Genomic DNA, 19,443 nt, shown 5'->3' with positions numbered 1-19,443 from the left:
CATGTGACTTCACTTCAAAATTTCTGATGAAATTAGGTCCTTGTTTTCCTTCTGTTTTTCTTTTGTTTCAGTAGGCTGTATAGGACAGTGGAGCTGTCTAAATAAAATAAAAAAACGTTGGCTCTGTTGTGTTTCAGTTTAGACTGTGAGACATAATTATAATCAAAAGAGCTGTTCTTTTTAAAAATAAGTGTAGGTTTCCAACTTCAGCTGGAAAACATACTCTATGCTTCTTTTTCCATTTTACTTTTAGAAATCCACATATGCTTAATTGCCTGGCTGTCAGCCACATAACCAAGGTTGCATAAGAATACAGCCGTGCCTATGTTTTTGTTGAATAAAGGCTTGAGGTTTGACATTCAGCATCTCTAGCGCAAAGGGTTTCCAGTAATTGCTACTGGCTTGTTTTGTCTCCAGATGGGTGAATAACTCTGGAGCTGCTGTAAAGATGGAAGGTGATAGGAGTCGTACATGAATGCAAGAGATGAGCCACTAACTTGCCTCAGCTTGTTTTACATGTGAACACAGGAATCAACGAGGTGGCAGTTTGGCTTTGCAGCTTGGCTCAGCTCCACTAAAGCACAAGTACAGCTTGACACATGCACATGTAGGCCTAAACACCTCCACCACACCACCTTTCACACACACTCCCTGTTTCAGTGTCAAGGAGTCAAGTGGCAGATGTACAATGGGCCGTGCAGTGCCGCTGAGCTCACCGCAGAGAGAGTGATAGCGGGACTGTTTAGGGTGTGAAGCTGCCTTTGTTCCTGCAGCTTCAAAAGAAAGACTTTACTGCTTTCAAGCACAGTTTCCAAAGTCGGGTATCTTATTAGCAGGCACTTGAAAGAGTCGTAAAATGTGAACGCTCTGCACAAAGAAGCCGGTGCACTTGCTTGGATTTAGTTTACAAATTTTCTATAGTCACACAGAAGAAGAACTTACACAGCTGGAATTCAAATGGCCCACAGTGGACGCATATATGAGGATAGTGATGGTAGTGAGGTGCCAATATTTGCTCACTGCCTCCACTGACTGTTCAGAATTATACAACTATAGTGGCATTGACCTGCTGTTACCATTTTGGTATGTGTGTACAGGCGCATTGACCTGCATTCAGCCAGCAAGCCCCCTCCTCCACTCCTATGCACAGTGTGAAGTTTGTGCTAAAAATACAGCTGGCTTTAAGCTCAGCAGGACATACCCGTCTCCTTTCATCTATTTTGGTTGCACAGCAGTGTGTATTTTTATATCTGCTACAGGCATGTCAAGGTTTCTTCATACATGATATCTTTGTTAAATGAATTCTCACCCTTGAGCAAAGATTTTCTAAAAAATAAACAAAGGACTTCTCAGATCAATGAATGTGAGGAAACTATCACAAGCACTTAGTGTGAGCAGCTGCTTTGACCTGTAGAGATTAGGTTTTATGTGCAGTCCCAGATATCAACAGCTCCTTGTCTGTAGTAACAATCAAGTCCACAAAAGTGTAAAACACAGGTTGGAGGAGAAGGCTGGAGGAGCGTGTGGCCGTGTGTCACACGCTGAGGCCCCGCGGCCCTCTCGACACCTGTTTACGCCCCCAGGGACACGACCGGCCAAGACAGCTGGTTTGTTTTGGAGAAGTGCAGGCCGAGACGGAGCGGATATGGGGGTGCGGGGCGGGGGGATGGGATTACAGATGGGCCGCAGTAGACAGGCGGGAGGACGGGTGTACGGGTGGGGGTTGGGGGTGGAGTTGTGGGCTTCTGTGAGAAGAATTACTGAGCACAAAAGGAACGTCAGCGAGACTCAATGGGCAGTGGCCACTGCAGTCCGATGGATGATAATGACATTGTGCTGGCAGCAACCTCAGGGGACTTGGTCCAGTGTGTGTGTGTGGGTGTGGGTGGGTCTTTGACGTCATAATGTCCCAGTGGAGAGGCATTCAAACTGTGGGAGTCTGGATGGATGTGATAAGGAAGCAGATGACCAGTTATTAGCCAATTTTAAAAAGACAGATGCTGAAGATTATCATTTGAACTTAGATGTAAATAACTGCTTAAATACAGTCAGCATCCCCTAGAAAGTTTAATTCATCGCTCATGTGTACCAACCCCAACTACATCTAAAATTATCGCACACTTTTATTTCAGTAAATTAAAAAAATCAATTTAAAAGTTATATATTGGACACAATAAACACAGATCTTTTTCTGTTGGTTATGTTCTGCAGATTTTTGTAACATATACTGTTTAGAGTTTTTTCAGAAGGTCCTGGTTTTGGATAATCACATATAAAATTTTGTATTTGACAGTTGCTACAGATGTTTGAAAAGCAACAAAAATACACAAAAAAATGTAGGTAAATGTCACAAATCCTGCTTAAAAACCCCTCACAGAAGTGTTGCAGCTCGAACGCAATGGATTACTAATAAAACTAGTAAAACCAGACCATGAAATAGAGTGATTGCTCCAAATGTTACATATTTTACTGTTCATAGTTTGTCAAAGGAGATCACTTTATAACAACCCTGTGTATGATTTTACAATAAAATCCACAATTATTATGTCAGAAGATTACACATTTTTAGGTGTTAAAAACGAAATAAATAATTTTAAAAGACAATATTTTACCTGGCCATGAAGATTATACACATCTTTCTCAAACTAAATGCGCAAAATCTACCATTCACCATTGTTTCACCACAGACTCTCAAAGTTTTTTTGGCATGCCCTGCTAGAGAGAAAAAAAACGTATATAATCTTCCAAAAACCTTTTTTTCTGTTATTAAAAATGAAAAAGGAACAAGTTTAATTTTAGTTTTAAAAATGGTGCAATATTCTTTGACTTCTTTTTTTTTTTTAATTCCTTCTCCTGATCCGTCACACCAGCTTCTCCCCCTGAGAATCACTAACATATACAAAGTTGGCGTGACTGCCTGCATGCGTTTGTTTGTGCGTGTTTGACATATACCAGTTCATGAGTGAACAGAGCTCAGGGGTGCCATATAAAAGTGTTAACACTGATCCTCTTGGCAATAACAGGACACTGTGTTTTCCCTCTGAGAGAGCCATCAATCGTTCAACAGCTTATGACAGCTCCTCCAGGGATGGTAGAGCGAGCACATGGTGTACCAATCAACACCATAACTATCACGCACACACAGGCAAACCCACACACACCCTTCCACATGCAGTAGGCCCTTCCTTTCTCACTTCACTACTCTATAAATGACAGTTCGTTGTGCCTGCTTGTGCTTTCACTTTTGTATGCAGACCCATCAAAAGTGACTCTGTTTCCACATTGGTATACAGATTGTTTTGTTCCGGCACTTATTTTGTGTGTGACGTCACTCTTTTTACCAGCTCATCTACTCAAACACAGGAAATGGTGTTCGGTCCAAATCCCTTGTGACAGATCTTTTGAAACTTTGTGCTGTTGCGCAAGTCCCTCTGCTATGAATAACAGGAAGGCAGCTATTTTTCATCTCAGTCTAATTGCCAGTCACTCGGCTAAATCTTCATAGTCAGTCTTCATAAGCATGCCCTTATTGGTTGTTTGCAGTTACTAGAATCACACAATTGCAAGAAAAACTTGAGAGTACATTCTTTTTAAAATATTTGCAGCGTTCAATCTGACTGAACTAACACACAATGCAGGTTAATAAACAATCACACAAGTGAACTCTCGCCAATATAACTCATAGAAAGCGGCAACAACCTCCATTTCCTGTAGCTGCTTATGAGAATTGCACACTGATGATGATTAAATTAGGAAGGTTCATTTTTGCAGAGCTGTTTCAATTCACTATTTCTGCAATGCCTTAATAGAGCAGCTGTCTTCAGGTCCGGCAATAGTATTTTAGTTGGGCTAAGGGGTCAGAATTTAGTCTTGAGTTGATAATTCAAAAACATGCGGGTTTTGTTTTTTGGGGGGACGGGGGGTCATTTACTATGGTTCTCCTCATATACTCCTAAATAAAATCTGGACACAATTTTGAATGTATGCTGATCCGTCCATTGTGTGCAGACCCACTTTTCCTCCAAATAAAGGCATGTTAAACTTTAAACTTGGTCGTAGGACTTTTTTAGTGAGCACGCTTTGTAGTGACACCTTTTTATAACGACACTTCTGCAATCCTAACGTCTGATCTCATCTCCTTAAATTAGAGAAACTGCCAAGTAGCTCTAGGGACATTTGTTGCGACAATGACTGTCTTTTTTTTAAACATCTTGTACTGTAAGTTATTACTCAATATGTTCAACAAGACTGCTTGCCTATTCTCTTCTGTTTATCCAATTTAGGCTCACGGGAGGGCTGGAGCCTATCCCAGCTACCATAAGGCATGAGGCAGGGTACACCCTGGCTAGGTTGCCAGTCTGTCGCAGGGCTTACACAGAGAGAGACAACCATTCACGCTCCCATTCACGCCTACGGGTGATTTAGAATCACTAATTAACTTGCTCACACTAACTGCATGTCTATGGACTGTGTGAGGACGCTCGAGTACCTGGAAAGAATATGCAACCCCCACACAGAAAGGTAACGGCCAGAACGTGGATTCAAACCCAGGACCTTCTAATGAGGCAACATGCTCCACATAACATCCAAAACCTATGAGATTGTGTTGCCTTTCTTTATTTTTGCATTGCTAGAGAAGCAGTTTTTTATTATACAGAATGTTTACATTAGATGACAAATAAACCCCAGAACAACCCAATATTGCTGCTATGAATTTAAAAAATCAAATTAATAAATTAAAGTCATTGTAATGTCTCTTTTTGCCAGCCACGGCATTTTGAATGCATGTTATTTGTTTGAAATGGGCAATAGGAATAAAACTTCACTGTCTGATGGCACGATGACTCAAATTGGTAAAATAAAGCAGAAGCAAAGAACATTTCCCATAAAGCCAAGCTTCCTGAGATAGATTTCCTCTCAGCGCAAATGTAAAATGGTAATAACTGCTTATATTACCCCCTACACCCGCTGAATTATGAACTTTACTGCCCAATAGTAGCTGCTGTTGTTTTTCTCAAAATAAAAGTTCAGTATATTTAATTTTAAACTATTTGTTAGATATTCCCAGAAAAACAAAGGATAGGAACTCAGTAATAAATATTTCCTTTTAGTTTTTCAAGTAGGATTGACAGGATGACCCTGCAGGGAAATGGGTCCGTGTGAGTGTCCTGACTGGTACCACAGACTCATGTTTGTTGCTCATCAGCACTGTGTGACTCTGCTCATACGACTTCTCCCTGGTACTACATAAACACACATGACTCACAGTCCAGGTGGGTCTTTTCTCTTTCCTTATATAGCTGTGGTAAACCTAGTCTTTGTATCTGCAGTGAAAAGTTTATCTCCACTTGAGCTATGACTCACCGTATAAAACGATAGCCCTGGTGATAACCCGTTGTTCCTACTATGACTTATTATAAAATGCAAGCTTGTACAGTGTCGTCTGAGGCAGCGCTGCCATGACTTACCTCTGAGTCATGAGTCACTATAAATGGCTGTTGGTCAATCCCTGTGAGAGCAAATTTCCTTTTGTTAGCATGCCTGCATAATCTCATTGATAGCAGACAGGATATTGAGTTAAGGTCACTCAGTTTGAGACACTGTTTGGAGGCAAAGAGTACTGAATACTGTGCCATATGACACACGGAGTCATTAGGTATCCTCTAACAGCCTTATTAGAGTACTTTCACTTGTAATTCGGGATGTGCTAAACTTGATAAGTAGCAGAGTATGTGGCCAAATATAATTGGAAGAATAATCCACTGAACGTAGACATATTTGATGACAGAAAGTCAGATAAAATAAGCTTTACAACCGATTTCTCATCATATTGACATACCCACAGTGTAACACATATACTTGATATTCAATGAAGGAACTAATCAGTTCTCTTAATTAAGTCTAAAAGTATTACTTTGAGCAAAATCAGATTAATCTAGAATTCTGACTTATTTTCATACTCCTTTACAACGTATAAAGCTCAGTTATCCTTAAACTCATTTTTCTCAGATAACTATACTGTTTCAAAAGAAACATGATGATTATATTACCAGATGTGTATTTTGAGGGTTCAGAAAACTTCAAAAGGGATGAAGGGAACATGATATTCTCCATTTAGTCAGTTTCCTGCAGGAACTTTTCACCTATAAGTAATAGTAAATAGGTAGTAGTTTAAAAAAGAATAGGCAGTATAGGTACTTTGTAGCAAATGTAAAAGTAGGTCATTAAACTGATATAATAACAGGAAGTAAATGGCATTTTATGTTTCTCAGAGTAAAGCGAACAATTTTTCAGTCATCATTCACTTTATTGAACTTGTTTATTCACATTAAATGAACTTAACTCTGTGACTCATGAGGTGATTTGAAGTGACTCAGTCAGCGAATTCCCATTGTTTAAACAGCTTTCAATGATCTATGTGTCTAAAATGACTGCTGCATATAGTATAACAGCATGATTCTGGTCCTCCTATCATCAGCTCCTTTCACTAATGACTCTAAATTTACTCCAGTGTAAAGCAACTGTTGAGCCCTTAGCACAGCAATCTTAATAATTAACACTTGAACAGCTGTTGCTTCAACCAAGTCTTTTTTTTCAACTTTACTCAACAGTGACACCTCAGTGAGGTATATGTGGACATCATATGCGGACACCACAAACCAGAAATAAGGTACCAGGAGACCAAGAGTGTAGCGCTGAAATGGGAAAATACAATGCAGTAAATGATCAAACTAACTGGCTTTGCCAGGAAAAAATTCTGTTTTTACAGACTTTGGGACTTACATTCAACGACCATTTGAACGCTAGTGGCACAGATTCAACAACATTTCCTCAGACATTTTTCTTCATATTGACAGCATGACAGAGTTGCTACAGATTTGTGGGTTGGAAGTGAACCTGTCACTCCACCACAACTCAAAGCTCCCTACTGAACTGAGATGCAGTAACAAGTGAACAGAAATCGAGACTCATCACATCAGATAACATTTTTCTAGTCTCCTGCTGTCCAATGTTGGTGAGTCTGTGTAAATTAATGGGGGCACAAAGAAAGATCCAAGAATTAATTTCAGTAACCATGACTCCTTCAGTCAGCACCACTGCTCTTGGACTTAAACCCAGGGTTGGCCTTTTAAGGGTCTGACAAAATCAAACCATCGAATTCCATCCAACCATTTTCCTCAGCTTATATAGGACCAGGTCGCAGGGGGCAATAGCCTAAGCAGAGAAGGCCAGACCACTTCTCTCCCTAGTTCCCTTCTCGGGCTTGTCTGGAGCAACACCAAGGCATTCCTAGGCCCGCCAAGAGATATAATCTCTCCTGGGTCTGCCTAGGGGCCTCCTCCCAGTGGGACATCACCCTATCTCTAAGAAAGTGGCCAGTCATCCTTCGCAGAAAGCTCATTTCCGCCGCTTGTATCCCTGATCTTGTTCTTTCCGTCACTACCCAGAGCTCATGGCCATTTGTGACGGCCGGGACACAGACCGACCGCTAAATTAAGAGCTTCGCGCTCTCTTTACCATGACGGACTGGTACAGGATTCGTGTCACTGCAGCCATAGCACCAATCGGTCTGTCGATCTCCCGCTCCCCTCTTACTTAAAGTTCCCCACTTCGGGCATCAACTCATCCCTGACACAGAGTAGGATCTGAGTATTCTAACCAGAGGGTGGAAAAAGGTGAAATTGCACCACCCAGAGGTTATTTTCCGTTATTACAATCATATATACCTAATAAATCATCTTTCTGACAATGTAGGCTACTTACTCAACCAAACAGAATATTATATATCTCATGATTCAGTAAAAGGACTAGATGTTATAGTCCCTGATATTGCATTGCTTTATATGGAGAGAATCTTGAGGGATGGCTTTTATGAGGAAAGGCAGCCCAGAAACTTTACCAGCAGCACACATCGTCAGTATTTTATCTCATAAAATAATTAAAGCTCATTAATCCTGGACATAGGGTCTTAATCTTTCTTTCTCCTCCTAAAGACGATCAGCCATCTTTATGTCTAAAGTCCTGCTACTCTGTGGGATTTTAGTATGCTCCAGTATGCACATCAGCAAACAGAAAAGTGGATGAGACTGAGTAAAATCCCAATTTGACTCATAATTGCACATTATGTCAAATATACCAGCCTGCTATTTGCATTTATATGGCAACTAAAGCCCTCAATCTCAGAGAACATATGCATAGAAGAGCAAGCATTTGGTCACAGACCATTGCTTTTCTTTGTGGCTGATATCATTTCTCAATCGCCTAAGCCCCATTCACACACCCCATGACAATATGCAAAGAATGTCCCTGGGCTAACACTGTATTGCTGCAGCTGAGCAATGCGAGAGGAAGGAGCACTCTGGTTGTTGGAGTTGTTATCAGACTCCATAAGCCTTTAAAAATGTGTAACATATAAGTCATGGACACGAACAAAAGAGGTCTGCTTAATAAGGGTTCTGCATTACCGAAAAACATGCAAAAAAGAAGACATTAAACTAAAATTTTCCTCGAGATGGATGTTTAACCAATTTAAGATAAATAAGATTAATAGTAGCAGCTTTTTTTGGGTGCTTACTTGTAAAACTGGAGTCAGTCTACGTGCTTGACTGGATACTTTTGTGCCTCCAGCAAGAATGGAAGCAGGAACATTTCAGTGTCAAGCAGTTGCATTCCCCACTACACTGAGCAGGCAAAAACATTCAACAGACTGACTGAAGAGTCTGCCAAGAACAGGGAAGAATATTGACATGTGACCTGCTTGTAAAGAGAGGGTCAACTAGTGAACTGGAGCCTTGGGATTCTGCAAGGGACCAGCTGGCAGCTACATAAGGATGTGTGAGGAGCAAATAGCTTCCAGTGTGTATGAAGCTTAATGGTAATTAGTATCGAATCACATCAAAGAGATTAAAGCTGGAACATCTGAAGAGCATTTTAACCCAACCCAGATACTGTACCTTCAGTTAGCGAACGCAGTCATCTATTCACACCTGATGCATTTGTTTACCTCCTGCGCACATGCGCTTGAAATACGTGTACATCATACGTTTGCCTTTGATGTATCAAAGACTTCTGGGCTATGATGTCAGTGCAAAGTTCGGTCAGCTGTAAGTAGCAGCAGGAGCACTGACTACAACAAATCCATGTTTTTCTGTATTTATTTGATTGATTATTTTTTATTATTTGGCGAAAGTAAGTACTAAATGCCCCTAAAGCAGCAAGGGTGGAGTGTTAGGTGCTACAAGCAGTGTTTAAGGTTGGCTGTACCTAACATTGTAGCCACTAACCCAGCAGAGGTTATCACTGACCTCTCTGCGGTTCACACTGAATACCATGTTCTCTCCCAAGTGTTTAGTAAGGATCGGGCCTTGCCGCTCCCGCCTCACCATCCCTATTACTTTTGTATAGGTCTTCTCCCTAGCGCTTCCTTTCCAAACAGTTGCTTGTACAGTTTCTCAAAGCCTGAGCACGGGGCTATGGAGCACTATATAACGGACTCACTTGCAGCAGGCATTATTCGGCAATCCACATCTCCCCTCGGGGCGGGATTCTTCTTTGTTGATAAGAAGGATAAAACCCTGCGCTCCTGCATTGATTTTCGGGGGTTAAATTAAAAACTGTTAAGAATAAGTGCTAGCTGATAGCATACGCCTTTGAGCTACAGCAGGTGCCACAATCTTTTCTAAACTCGACCTCCACAATGCCTATCATCTGGTCTGCCTTCGAGAAGGGGATAAATGGAAAACTGCTTTCAACACTCACCTGGGACACTTTAAGTACCTCGTTATGACGTTTGGCCTCACCAACCCCCCCAGCTGTGTTTCAGGCCTCTTAAAATATGTTTAATAATTGTTTGTTTATACCACACAGGTCTGCTGTTGAGGCTGAAACATTACATGTCTTATTTCACTTCAGCTACATGATGACAGCAAAAATGTTATGTGACGGCTGCGTGCAGGCAGGAGAAGGACCCAAAGTGCAGACTCCGGAGACAGAAAGTAATTCAAAACAGCTTTAATGCTGAACTCAAAAGGGTAACAAAAACTAAGACTACAAAATACACCTATGCAGCCAAAACACACAGCAAGATAAAGGTAGATCACAACAATGACAAACTGAAACACAGGGCTTAAATACATAGAGGGAGCAATCAGGGAATGGACAACAGGAGGGAAACACAGCTGCGGCAAATCAGAACTGACAAGACAAGGAAACGTAAAGTGAACACACTGAGATAAGACAGAGACCTTCAAAGTAAAACAGGAAACACATAACACAGACTGAACAAAGACACAGACTCACATGCAGGCACTACAACAGAGGGAACAGAGACGTGGGACCAGGGCAGACACAGACACTGACTGGACACGGGGATATAGCGGACAGGGGAGACAGCAACTAAGGATTACACAGAGACAAACCATAAGACAGAACTCTAACAAAAACCCAAAGACTAGAAATGATAAATAACATAATAAACTCAAAAACCCTGGGTCAACGACCCAGGCATCCTAACAAAAAAAGCCCATACATAAATGTAAAGAGCTCAGCCAAAGCTGTTCTGATCAGTTTTTAGTTTAATGTTAGTATCTTGGTCACATTTTTAATTTGTTTCTCATAAAATAAAATTATACTGGCACAAATTACGTTTTTCTATGTCTTGTCTGTTATGGTAACTGTCCATCACAAGCTGTTTAATTTTGTCATGTGACCTGGCGTAAATGGTAAATGGCCTGTATTTGTATAGCGCTTTGCTTAGTCCCTATGGACCCCAAAGCACTTTACACTACATTTTGTCATCCACCTATTCACACATACACTGGTGATGGCAAGCTACATTGTAGCCACAGCTGCCCTGGGGCGCACTGACAGAGGCGTAGAAAGAGATTGAAGTCCTCGCCCATCCACATCACAGCTAAGAGACAGTAAAAGGTCTCAATATTCAGCCTTATGTGAGTAAAAATCATCAGAGTGCTAAAATAGAGCTTTTCTCTATTTCCAAATAGTGAAAATTTTTTATTCACAAGGATATAAATCAAAATATGTTTGATCAGTATGAGAAAAGCAGTTTGAATAGTAGACATAGCTGTTGTAATGTCTGAGTGTTTGAGGGTGTGTGTGTGTATGAGTACATGTGCCAGCTTCAACCTTGGCAGTTTTGTGTGTTTTTGGAGAAATGCAGGAAGATAAGAACTGTGTCGCCAACTCATCATCCAAATAATCCTAAATCAGAAGAATAGCATAAGCGTTGCAATTCTTAAACACAGAGCGGTTTATATGTGGTTTTGCTGATGGTTAACACCGTTGCACAATCAGGGGGAACCGCAGCCCAAATTGTGAACCTGTGAATAGATTTCAAATTCAAATTCAAATTTTATTTGTCACGTACACAGTCATACACAGTACGATATGCAGTGAAATGCTTACACAACTGCTCGTGACCTAAAGAAAAAAAGAAAAGGCTATGAATAAGATAGGAAATAAATATGAAAATTAAAAAGGGTAAATTTAACTAGGAAGGAATAAAATAAAATAAAATAAAATATAAAAATTTAAGTTAAAAATGAAACAACTGTACAACACAAATTAGAATGAAGGGTAAATTTAACTGGGAAAGAATAAGATAAAATATATAAGTTAAAGTTGAAAATAAAATAACTGTACAACAAAATACACAATACACAATATAGAAGTATATAAGAATGTGTGAAGAAATATAAATATATATATATACAATAACAACAGCTGTACAAGTATTAAATGGAAATGAAGAAATATAATGTCCAGTGTTGTGCAATCCACATTTGTGTCTTGATTTAAGTGATGAAGTGAAAACAAAGTCCAGAAAGTCCAGTGTGTGTGTAAGAACCATATGTGTGGGTCAGTACTGTGTGGTGGTGTGATTGAGAGACCGTATCGCCTGCGGGAAGAAGCTCCTCCTCAGTCTCTCTGTGTTGGTCTTCAGGGAGCGGAATCGCTTTCCTGACCTCAACAGAGAGAACAGTCCGTTGTTGGGATGGCTGAGGTCCTTCACGATCTTCCTGGCCTTGGTCCAGCACCGCCTGCTGGAATTTTTGGCTTTTCATCTGCTCATTTTTGCCGTGTTAGATGGTTAATTCAGAAGGATTTGATTAACATCATATTTCTGAATGCCCAGCTGCTTTCCTGTTGGGTGATTTTCATCAACTTGGAACACTGGGATAAGTGCTTTTTTAGATCCAGTTGTGCTTAAATGCTTATATTGTCAATAATTTTATGAACATATATATATTTTATTAGAAAGTGGGTCTGTTTGCCATACCTTTGTTATAGTGGTGGTGGAGATGCACGCACACATGCACAGTGACATTTTATGCCTGCTCCAGAACACAGTCAATACTCTGACCACAAGTTTGCATCATGGTGCTGATCCAGATCCAGAATCCTTATCTTATTGTTTATTCCTAGTGCTATAATAAAAAAGTAATAAAAACAAAAAAATAAAGTAATAAATTGTTGAGAAGCACTAATGCAGCAAAGTGTTCGCAGGTTGCCTCTGTGGTGGCCATCTTATTTTCCCTGCCTCGGTTGAAGCTCTTTTATAGGCCAGTCTGAATTGAGAAGGCGTGGCCTCAGATTATTTAAAACTGGCAGCTTCATAACATAAATATAACTTTGTATAAAATGTATTTATGATTAGTCAGTTTGTTTGACTATCCACTCTGTGCAAGGAAGAAAGGCTATTAAATGTTTAAAGTGCAGAGATAGAATAATTTTACTGCTGTAAAATCAGCATTTTGTCATATTTGAAATAAAAATCTAATATAATGTGTTTCTTCACGTATTTTCTTTTAAAATACAGTCTGTCTTTTTGCATAATATTATATATATATATGATAATAATCCATAATTATGTGGATATACATATCAAATATCAGTTTTTAGTGATATATACATCTATAAATTCTTATTGTTTAGAATAAATCTGCAGCAAAAGTTATGATGGTAACAGTGGTACCCAGGGTAAGTAGTAAGCCACCTTTGTACACCTGAAAACCCATTCAAACCTCAAGTCTCCTCATTAATCCTTAAATCCTATTTCACAGTATAAGTCTGTCATATCAGAGCACATTCAACATAGACTTGAATTTTATTAAGGGGAAAACCGTGTGGCTCTAGTGCTTTTCATCTGTCTTACTGTTCAGTACGTGAAATCTAAACAGATTGTTCGAGGTGTTTTGTAATTAGTAATTTTGTATCATAATATACACAGTCATTTAAGAACTTTCAAAGGACACACATGATTTTTTTTTAAAGCAATGTTTTAATAAATTAAATTAAATAAATGAAATGAAATGAAATGAAAAATATTTAATTAAAAAAGAAAAAGGAAAGAGAGAAAACCCCAACAATATGTCGACCGGCTGGGTGTGAGGCGCATCAGACTACAAACTGTTAACTAGAGTTACGTGGAGGACGGATGTTTCTCTCTTTTTCCATTTATACTTAACTCCACCACAGTCCTGCATGTCTCCACAGTTTTAGTGTTCATGCCATGCTAGTTTGCCATGAACTCTAAAACTGTAGATACACGAGTACTGGGAGTTGCCCCAGTTGTCATGAATCCGTAGTGTCACGTACTTCACCACACTGATGTTAGATTCCTGTGAGACAAGAAAGATAAATAACAGTTAGTTGAACAAAACCAATGTGACTGTTAAAAAGGTGACAAGATGGTAAAATCAGAGATATTATCATTACTACAAGAGGATATAGGGGATAATCTACAATTATTATTTTCTAAAAAGTTGGTAAAAAAAAAGTGTATGTGCATGTGAACAATGACACAGTGGACTCACGGCTATCTTAAATGTTTGAAGCGGCCCTCCCTTTGGGTCATATTGAAAGGTACCCAGATAAATGACTGGATCCTCAGCATGTTGATTTCCCTGAGACACAAAGAGATGCATATCAAGTTTTTCTATAACACACTGTAATGTATGCAGAAGTTCAATCGTGTGGTACTGAGGAATCTGTGACTTACAAATACTGAAAACTTCCTGGGCGCACTTGACACGGTCAGATATGGAGATAGCATCTGTGGTATGTGCCCCAGTGACACGTGGCTGATCGTGATGTATTGGGCCAGGCCAATTGAAATCTGTCCCTGGCTACCACCAAATGCCCAGCACTGACCTGGAAGCATTGGTGCCCGGCCCTAAAGAGGGGAACCAAAAGGAAAATAGAGTTGAGTAAAGGGCAAAGCAGTCGGGCTGTTATATCATGACATATTTTGCTTTGTGGAATACGTTTTTTTTACCTCAAGAAGGATTCTTGGGCTTCTGTATGGTCGCTGGTTGGGACAAATCAACGTGAAACCAAAGATTCGTAGCACCGGTTTATCAGGGGGATAGCTTTCTGACGTCTTATCGTAAATTATTCTAGCTCCTATAGATAAAAAACAGTGAGAAAGAAATTCCAAAACAACAACATATTTTCTTTGGACCTAACTGACAGTTTGAGTTTCTGACTTACCGAGTGACTCCAGGGCAAAGTTTGGCATCCTGTCTGCCACCGGAACTAGAAAGTCTATTTTCTCTTTCAGACTGGCCAGTTCACTTTGAAGCTCCTCGAGTTGTTTCCAAGCCTGCTTGGAGCTTGTAGTGAATATCTATAATTGCAAAAAGAATTTGTTTATGTTTAATGTAAACACCTTTACAATATTACTTTCTGTTCAGGATTGTTTTCCTTTTATTGTTCTTCTAAACTGCATAAGTACGCCATACCTTTGTCATGATGACAGAGGGGATGCCGGTGAAAACTGCCAGACTGAAGAGTAGACCTGGTGGATGAAGAGAAATCATGTGATAAGACGTTAATTCAAAAGAAAATCACATATTGCTACTGGAGAGGATGTAATGGTTTGTGGAAAGGGATCATTTACCAAAAGAGAAGACCAGAAAGATGAGGAGAAATGTCTTTCTTTTTGTTGAGCCACATCCAGGCTCCGCGTCATGTTCAAAGTGACGTTCTTCGCCGTTTCGGAAATGAAATCGACGCCTTTTGAAAACTCTGAATGAAATAAAACCAAATGAGAACAAAAGTCTGCTTGAGAACTGCTGACTGTTTAATGAAAGCATACATGACATGGGTGTATACACACGTTTGACAGCAAAAAAATATGCATACAAACACTTACCTATACAGTCTCTCCTTATAGGAGATGACTGGTTCGCCGGTGCTATTATAATAGCCATTAGACTGTAACCGACTGCTTCTTTTCAGCATAGCTGTGAAAGACAAATATGGAAAGAATTGTTTTTTTAAATACAAATATAGAACATATATTGTGCAACAAAATCTTACAGACCTTGTTGCCTTCTTTGGGAAATCATATTTTAAAGATTTGGTACTTACTTTCACCAAATAATCAGAATAATCAGTAAAGTCAGATAAACGGGATTCGTTGCAGTTAATGCTGTCCTATCGAGACTTCTTGCTGCTAAGTTAATCTTGCGAATTTTTGACGTCATACGAAATGCTTTGCTCTTTCCACCTTATGACGTACACGTGTTCCTAGCGCATGCGCACAGAAGGTAAACAACTCCGCTAACGGTAGGTACAATATCTGGGTTGGGTTGAAATGCTCTTCAAATGTTCCAGCTTTAATCTCTCTTATGTTGACGTGATTCGACACTACTTACCATTAAGCTGCGTACACACTGGAAGCTATTTGGTCCTCGCACATCGCTATGCAGCTGCCAGCCGGTCCCATGCGGATGTCCGAGGCTCCGGTTGCCTAGGTGACCGTTTGTTTACGAGCAGGAAAGAGGAAAAAAAGTTGGAATAAATTGCGATGAGCTGTGAAATCAATTTAGTGTCCTCTTTTTTCCATGCAGAACCCTTATGAGGCATATCTCTTTTGTTTGTGTCCATGATTTATATAGTCTGATAACAACTCCAACAACCAGAGTGCTCATACCTCTCGCATTGCTCAACTGCAGCAATACAGTGGTTTGCATATTGTCATGAGTGTGTGAATGGGGCTCAGGCGAGTGAGAATTGATATCAGCCACTAAGAAATGCTTGCTCTTCTATGCATATGTTCTCTGAGGGTTTTAGTTGCCCTGTAAATGCAAATAGCAGGCTGGTATATTTGACATAATGTGCAATTATGAGTCACATTGGAATTTTACTCTCAGTCTCATCCACTTTTCTGTTTGCAGCGTATGATGTGCAGCAGACATGCTCATAAAATCCCACAGAGTAGGAGGACTTTAGACATAAAGTATGTTGTTCGTCTTTAGGAGAAGAAAAAAGATTAAGATTTTTCAGGATTAATGAGCTTTAATTACTTTATGAGATATATAATATTTTATTTGGTTGAGTAAGCAACCTACATTGTCAGAAAGATAAATTGTTAGGTCTATATGATTGTAATAAAGGAAAATAGCCGCTGGTAGTGCAATTGTACCTTTTTCTCTTTATTCACAAAGGCTGTCGATTTGGTTGGAATACTCAGATCTGTGGCTGCTGACATGCCTCAGTGTGAGTGCACTCTTAGCACTCTGTGTTTGTCAAACACCAATTAATTATTTATATTTATTTTTTGCAACTTCCTTTTATTAAATCATACATTTCATAAGTCAGACATTCTCTGAGATTAGTGGCTCCAGTATATTGCTCTGACCAACCAAACACAGCAAGATCAGACTGTGAACAAGCTCTGAGCGAGGCCTGTTATCAGAATCACCGTTCCGTTTCTGATTCATTATACTGGTTAACTGAAACATATTTATTTTTCTTTATTTTTTTATTTAACATGCCAGTATTGAGCAATTGAGCATGCCTAACTCTCATTAAAACCAAATATAAGTTATGCTAACTGGTACATATTCATGTTTAATATGTTTTGTTATATTTTGATTTGTTTTTAAAAAAAAAAAAGATTTATGAAATGCTGAACAGGTCACTTCAAGTATGTGTCATATTTGTGTGACACTGTTGAGCGAATGTGATTAAATAATAATGATATCTTGATTAAAGTATGATGTAAGCCCAGTGTGCAGGGCTGTTATATGCCTAATGGGGAAGGTGGTGACATATTATTAATTGTTATGTTCATATCAAGGTTTTAGCTGTTAATTTAATTATAATCTCAGCTGTGGGTTAAGGTTTATCTGGGAAATTCTGTAAGAGGTTGAAAATGGATATACACTTAAACAATGTTTTGTTTTGTTTTTGTGTACCACACAGGTCTGCTGTTGAGACGGAAACATTACATGCCTTATTACACTCGTGCCACATGGTGGCAGCAAAAACTCGCCAGTTGCACAGTGAGCAGCAAGTGCCTGCTGAACAAAGATAAAAACTCACTAACAGTGTCTATTTACATGAATCAACATTTCTTAGACAGCATTTTGATATGAAACAGTAGAGGTAAACATAAGTATTACTAACAACACTATTAAAGGTTGGATTGTGTTTAGTTTATACAACAAGTGAAACTATTTCTAAATAGAGACATTATAAAGTTTAACAAGAATTAAATTTTTTTAAAATTCATTTCTTTTGCTCCTTTTAGAAAAATCTATTTCCAGTGGATACACTAGTATAAATGCCTTCTGTGGGCTGTAGCAGCGTTGTTTGCATGTTTCTTTTGTTATTTTCTCACTACAGGGAGTGCAGAATTATTAGGCAAGTTGTATTTTTGAGGAATAATTTTATTATTGAACAACAACCATGTTCTCAATGAACCCAAAAAACTCATTGATATCAAAGCTGAATGTTTTTGGAAGTAGTTTGTAGTTTGTTTGTAGTTTTAGCTATTTTAGGGGGATATCTGTGTGCAGGTGACTATTACTGTGCAGAATTATTAGGCAACTTAACAAAAAACAAATATATACCCATTTCAATTATTTATTTTTACCAGTGAAACCAATATAACATCTCCACATTCACAAATATACATTTCTGACATTCAAAAACAAAACAAAACAAATCAGCGACCAATATAGCCACCTTTCTTTGCAAGGACACTCAAAAGCCTGCCATCCATGGATTCTGTCAGTGTTTTGATCTGTTCACCATCAACATTGCGTGCAGCAGCAACCACAGCCTCCCAGACACTGTTCAGAGAGGTGTACTGTTTTCCCTCCTTGTAAATCTCACATTTGATGATGGACCACAGGTTCTTAATGGGGTTCAGATCAGGTGAACAAGGTGGCCATGTCATTAGTTTTTCTTCTTTTATACCCTTTCTTGCCAGCCACGCTGTGGAGTACTTGGACGCGTGTGATGGAGCATTGTCCTGCATGAAAATCATGTTGTTCTTAAAGGATGCAGACTTCTTCCTGTACCACTGCTTGAAGAAGGTGTCTTCCAGAAACTGGCAGTAGGACTGGGAGTTGAGCTTGACGCCATCCTCAACCCGAAAAGGCCCCACAAACTCATCTTTGATGATACCAGCCCAAACCAGTACTCCACCTCCACCTTGCTGGCGTCTGAGTCGGACTGGAGCTCTCTGCCCTTTACCAATCCAGCCACGGGCCCATCAAGACTCACTCTCATTTCATCAGTCCATAAAACCTTAGAAAAATCAGTCTTGAGATATTTCTTGGCCCAGTCTTGACGTTTCAGCTTGTGTGTCTTGTTCAGTGGTGGTCGTCTTTCTTACCTTGGCCATGTCTCTGAGTATTGCACACCTTGTGCTTTTGGGCACTCCAGTGATGTTGCAGCTCTGAAATATGGCCAAACTGGTGGCAAGTGGCATCTTGGCAGCTGCACGCTTGACTTTTCTCAGTTCATGGGCAGTTATTTTGCGCCTTGGTTTTTCCACACGCTTCTTGCGACCCTGTTGACTATTTTGAATGAAACGCTTGATTGTTCAATGATCACGCTTCAGAAGCTTTGCAATTTTGAGACTGCTGCATCCCTCTGCAAGATATCTCACTATTTTTGACTTTTCTGAGCCTGTCAAGTCCTTCTTTTGACCCATTTTGCCAAAGGAAAGGAAGTTGCCTAATAATTATGCACACCTGATATAGGGTGTTGATGTCATTAGACCACACCCCTTCTCATTACAGAGATGCACATCACCTAATATGCTTAATTGGTAGTAGGCTTTCGAGCCTATACAGCTTGGAGTAAGACAACATGCATGAAGAGGATGATGTGGACAAAATACTCATTTGCCTAATAATTCTGCACTCCCTGTATATGCTGCAACTTCTCAGTGGTTACCCAGCATGGCCCCTGCAGCGTTGGTGGCTGTTCCTTATACTGCCTCCTCCTGGTCCCGGCGCAGTACTGCAAGAGAAGGAGAATCCGGTTGTTCAGTGATGACGCGACGAATCCTACTTCCGGGTCTAAAGTAGTCTGCGTTTAATATGGCTTTTGTGTTGTTAACATGTTTAATGTTATGTATTTTCTTCTATTTGATCTCAAAAAGCTCCTAAAACAGTCAGT

At 39.7% G+C, this 19,443-nt stretch overlaps 1 protein-coding gene across 2 annotated transcripts; it reads right to left on the bottom strand.

Annotated features, from left to right (window-relative positions):
* Nucleotides 1–13,315: 13,315 nt before the first annotated feature.
* LOC101485377 (SUN domain-containing protein 2-like) lies at nt 13,316–15,832 on the bottom strand. Of its 2 annotated transcripts, none has more exons than XM_004557930.5 (9): nt 15,681–15,832; nt 15,176–15,266; nt 14,921–15,048; nt 14,763–14,818; nt 14,512–14,647; nt 14,297–14,424; nt 14,021–14,194; nt 13,836–13,925; nt 13,316–13,640 (listed from the first exon to the last, which is right to left on the bottom strand). In XM_004557930.5, exons 2-9 carry the CDS (start codon nt 15,262–15,264, stop codon nt 13,518–13,520), a joined length of 924 nt encoding a protein of 307 aa, XP_004557987.2. In that variant the 5' UTR covers nt 15,265–15,266; nt 15,681–15,832; the 3' UTR covers nt 13,316–13,517. The 2 variants fall into 2 exon arrangements, with proteins under 2 accessions (XP_004557987.2, XP_004557988.2); XM_004557931.3 differs by lacking the exon at nt 15,681–15,832 and adding an exon at nt 15,394–15,521.
* Nucleotides 15,833–19,443: the final 3,611 nt, after the last annotated feature.

Source organism: Maylandia zebra, linkage group LG1 (assembly GCF_041146795.1).
Source record: "Maylandia zebra isolate NMK-2024a linkage group LG1, Mzebra_GT3a, whole genome shotgun sequence".
NCBI classification, from domain to species: Eukaryota; Metazoa; Chordata; class Actinopteri; order Cichliformes; family Cichlidae; genus Maylandia; species Maylandia zebra.
The sequence above is the reverse complement of the archived record's forward strand: the minus strand, read 5'-3'. Positions and strand labels throughout refer to the sequence as shown.

Coding starts and splice junctions, on each gene's coding strand:
- LOC101485377 (XM_004557930.5), bottom strand. CDS start 15,264: ATGCTGAAAAGAAGCAGTCGGTTACAGTCTAATGGCTATTATAATAGC. Junction 14,195..14,296: donor GCCCAAGAATCCTTCTTGAG/GTAAAAAAAACG, acceptor TCCCCTCTTTAG/GGCCGGGCACCAATGCTTCC. Junction 13,641..13,835: donor TTCAAACATTTAAGATAGCC/GTGAGTCCACTG, acceptor CTTGTCTCACAG/GAATCTAACATCAGTGTGGT.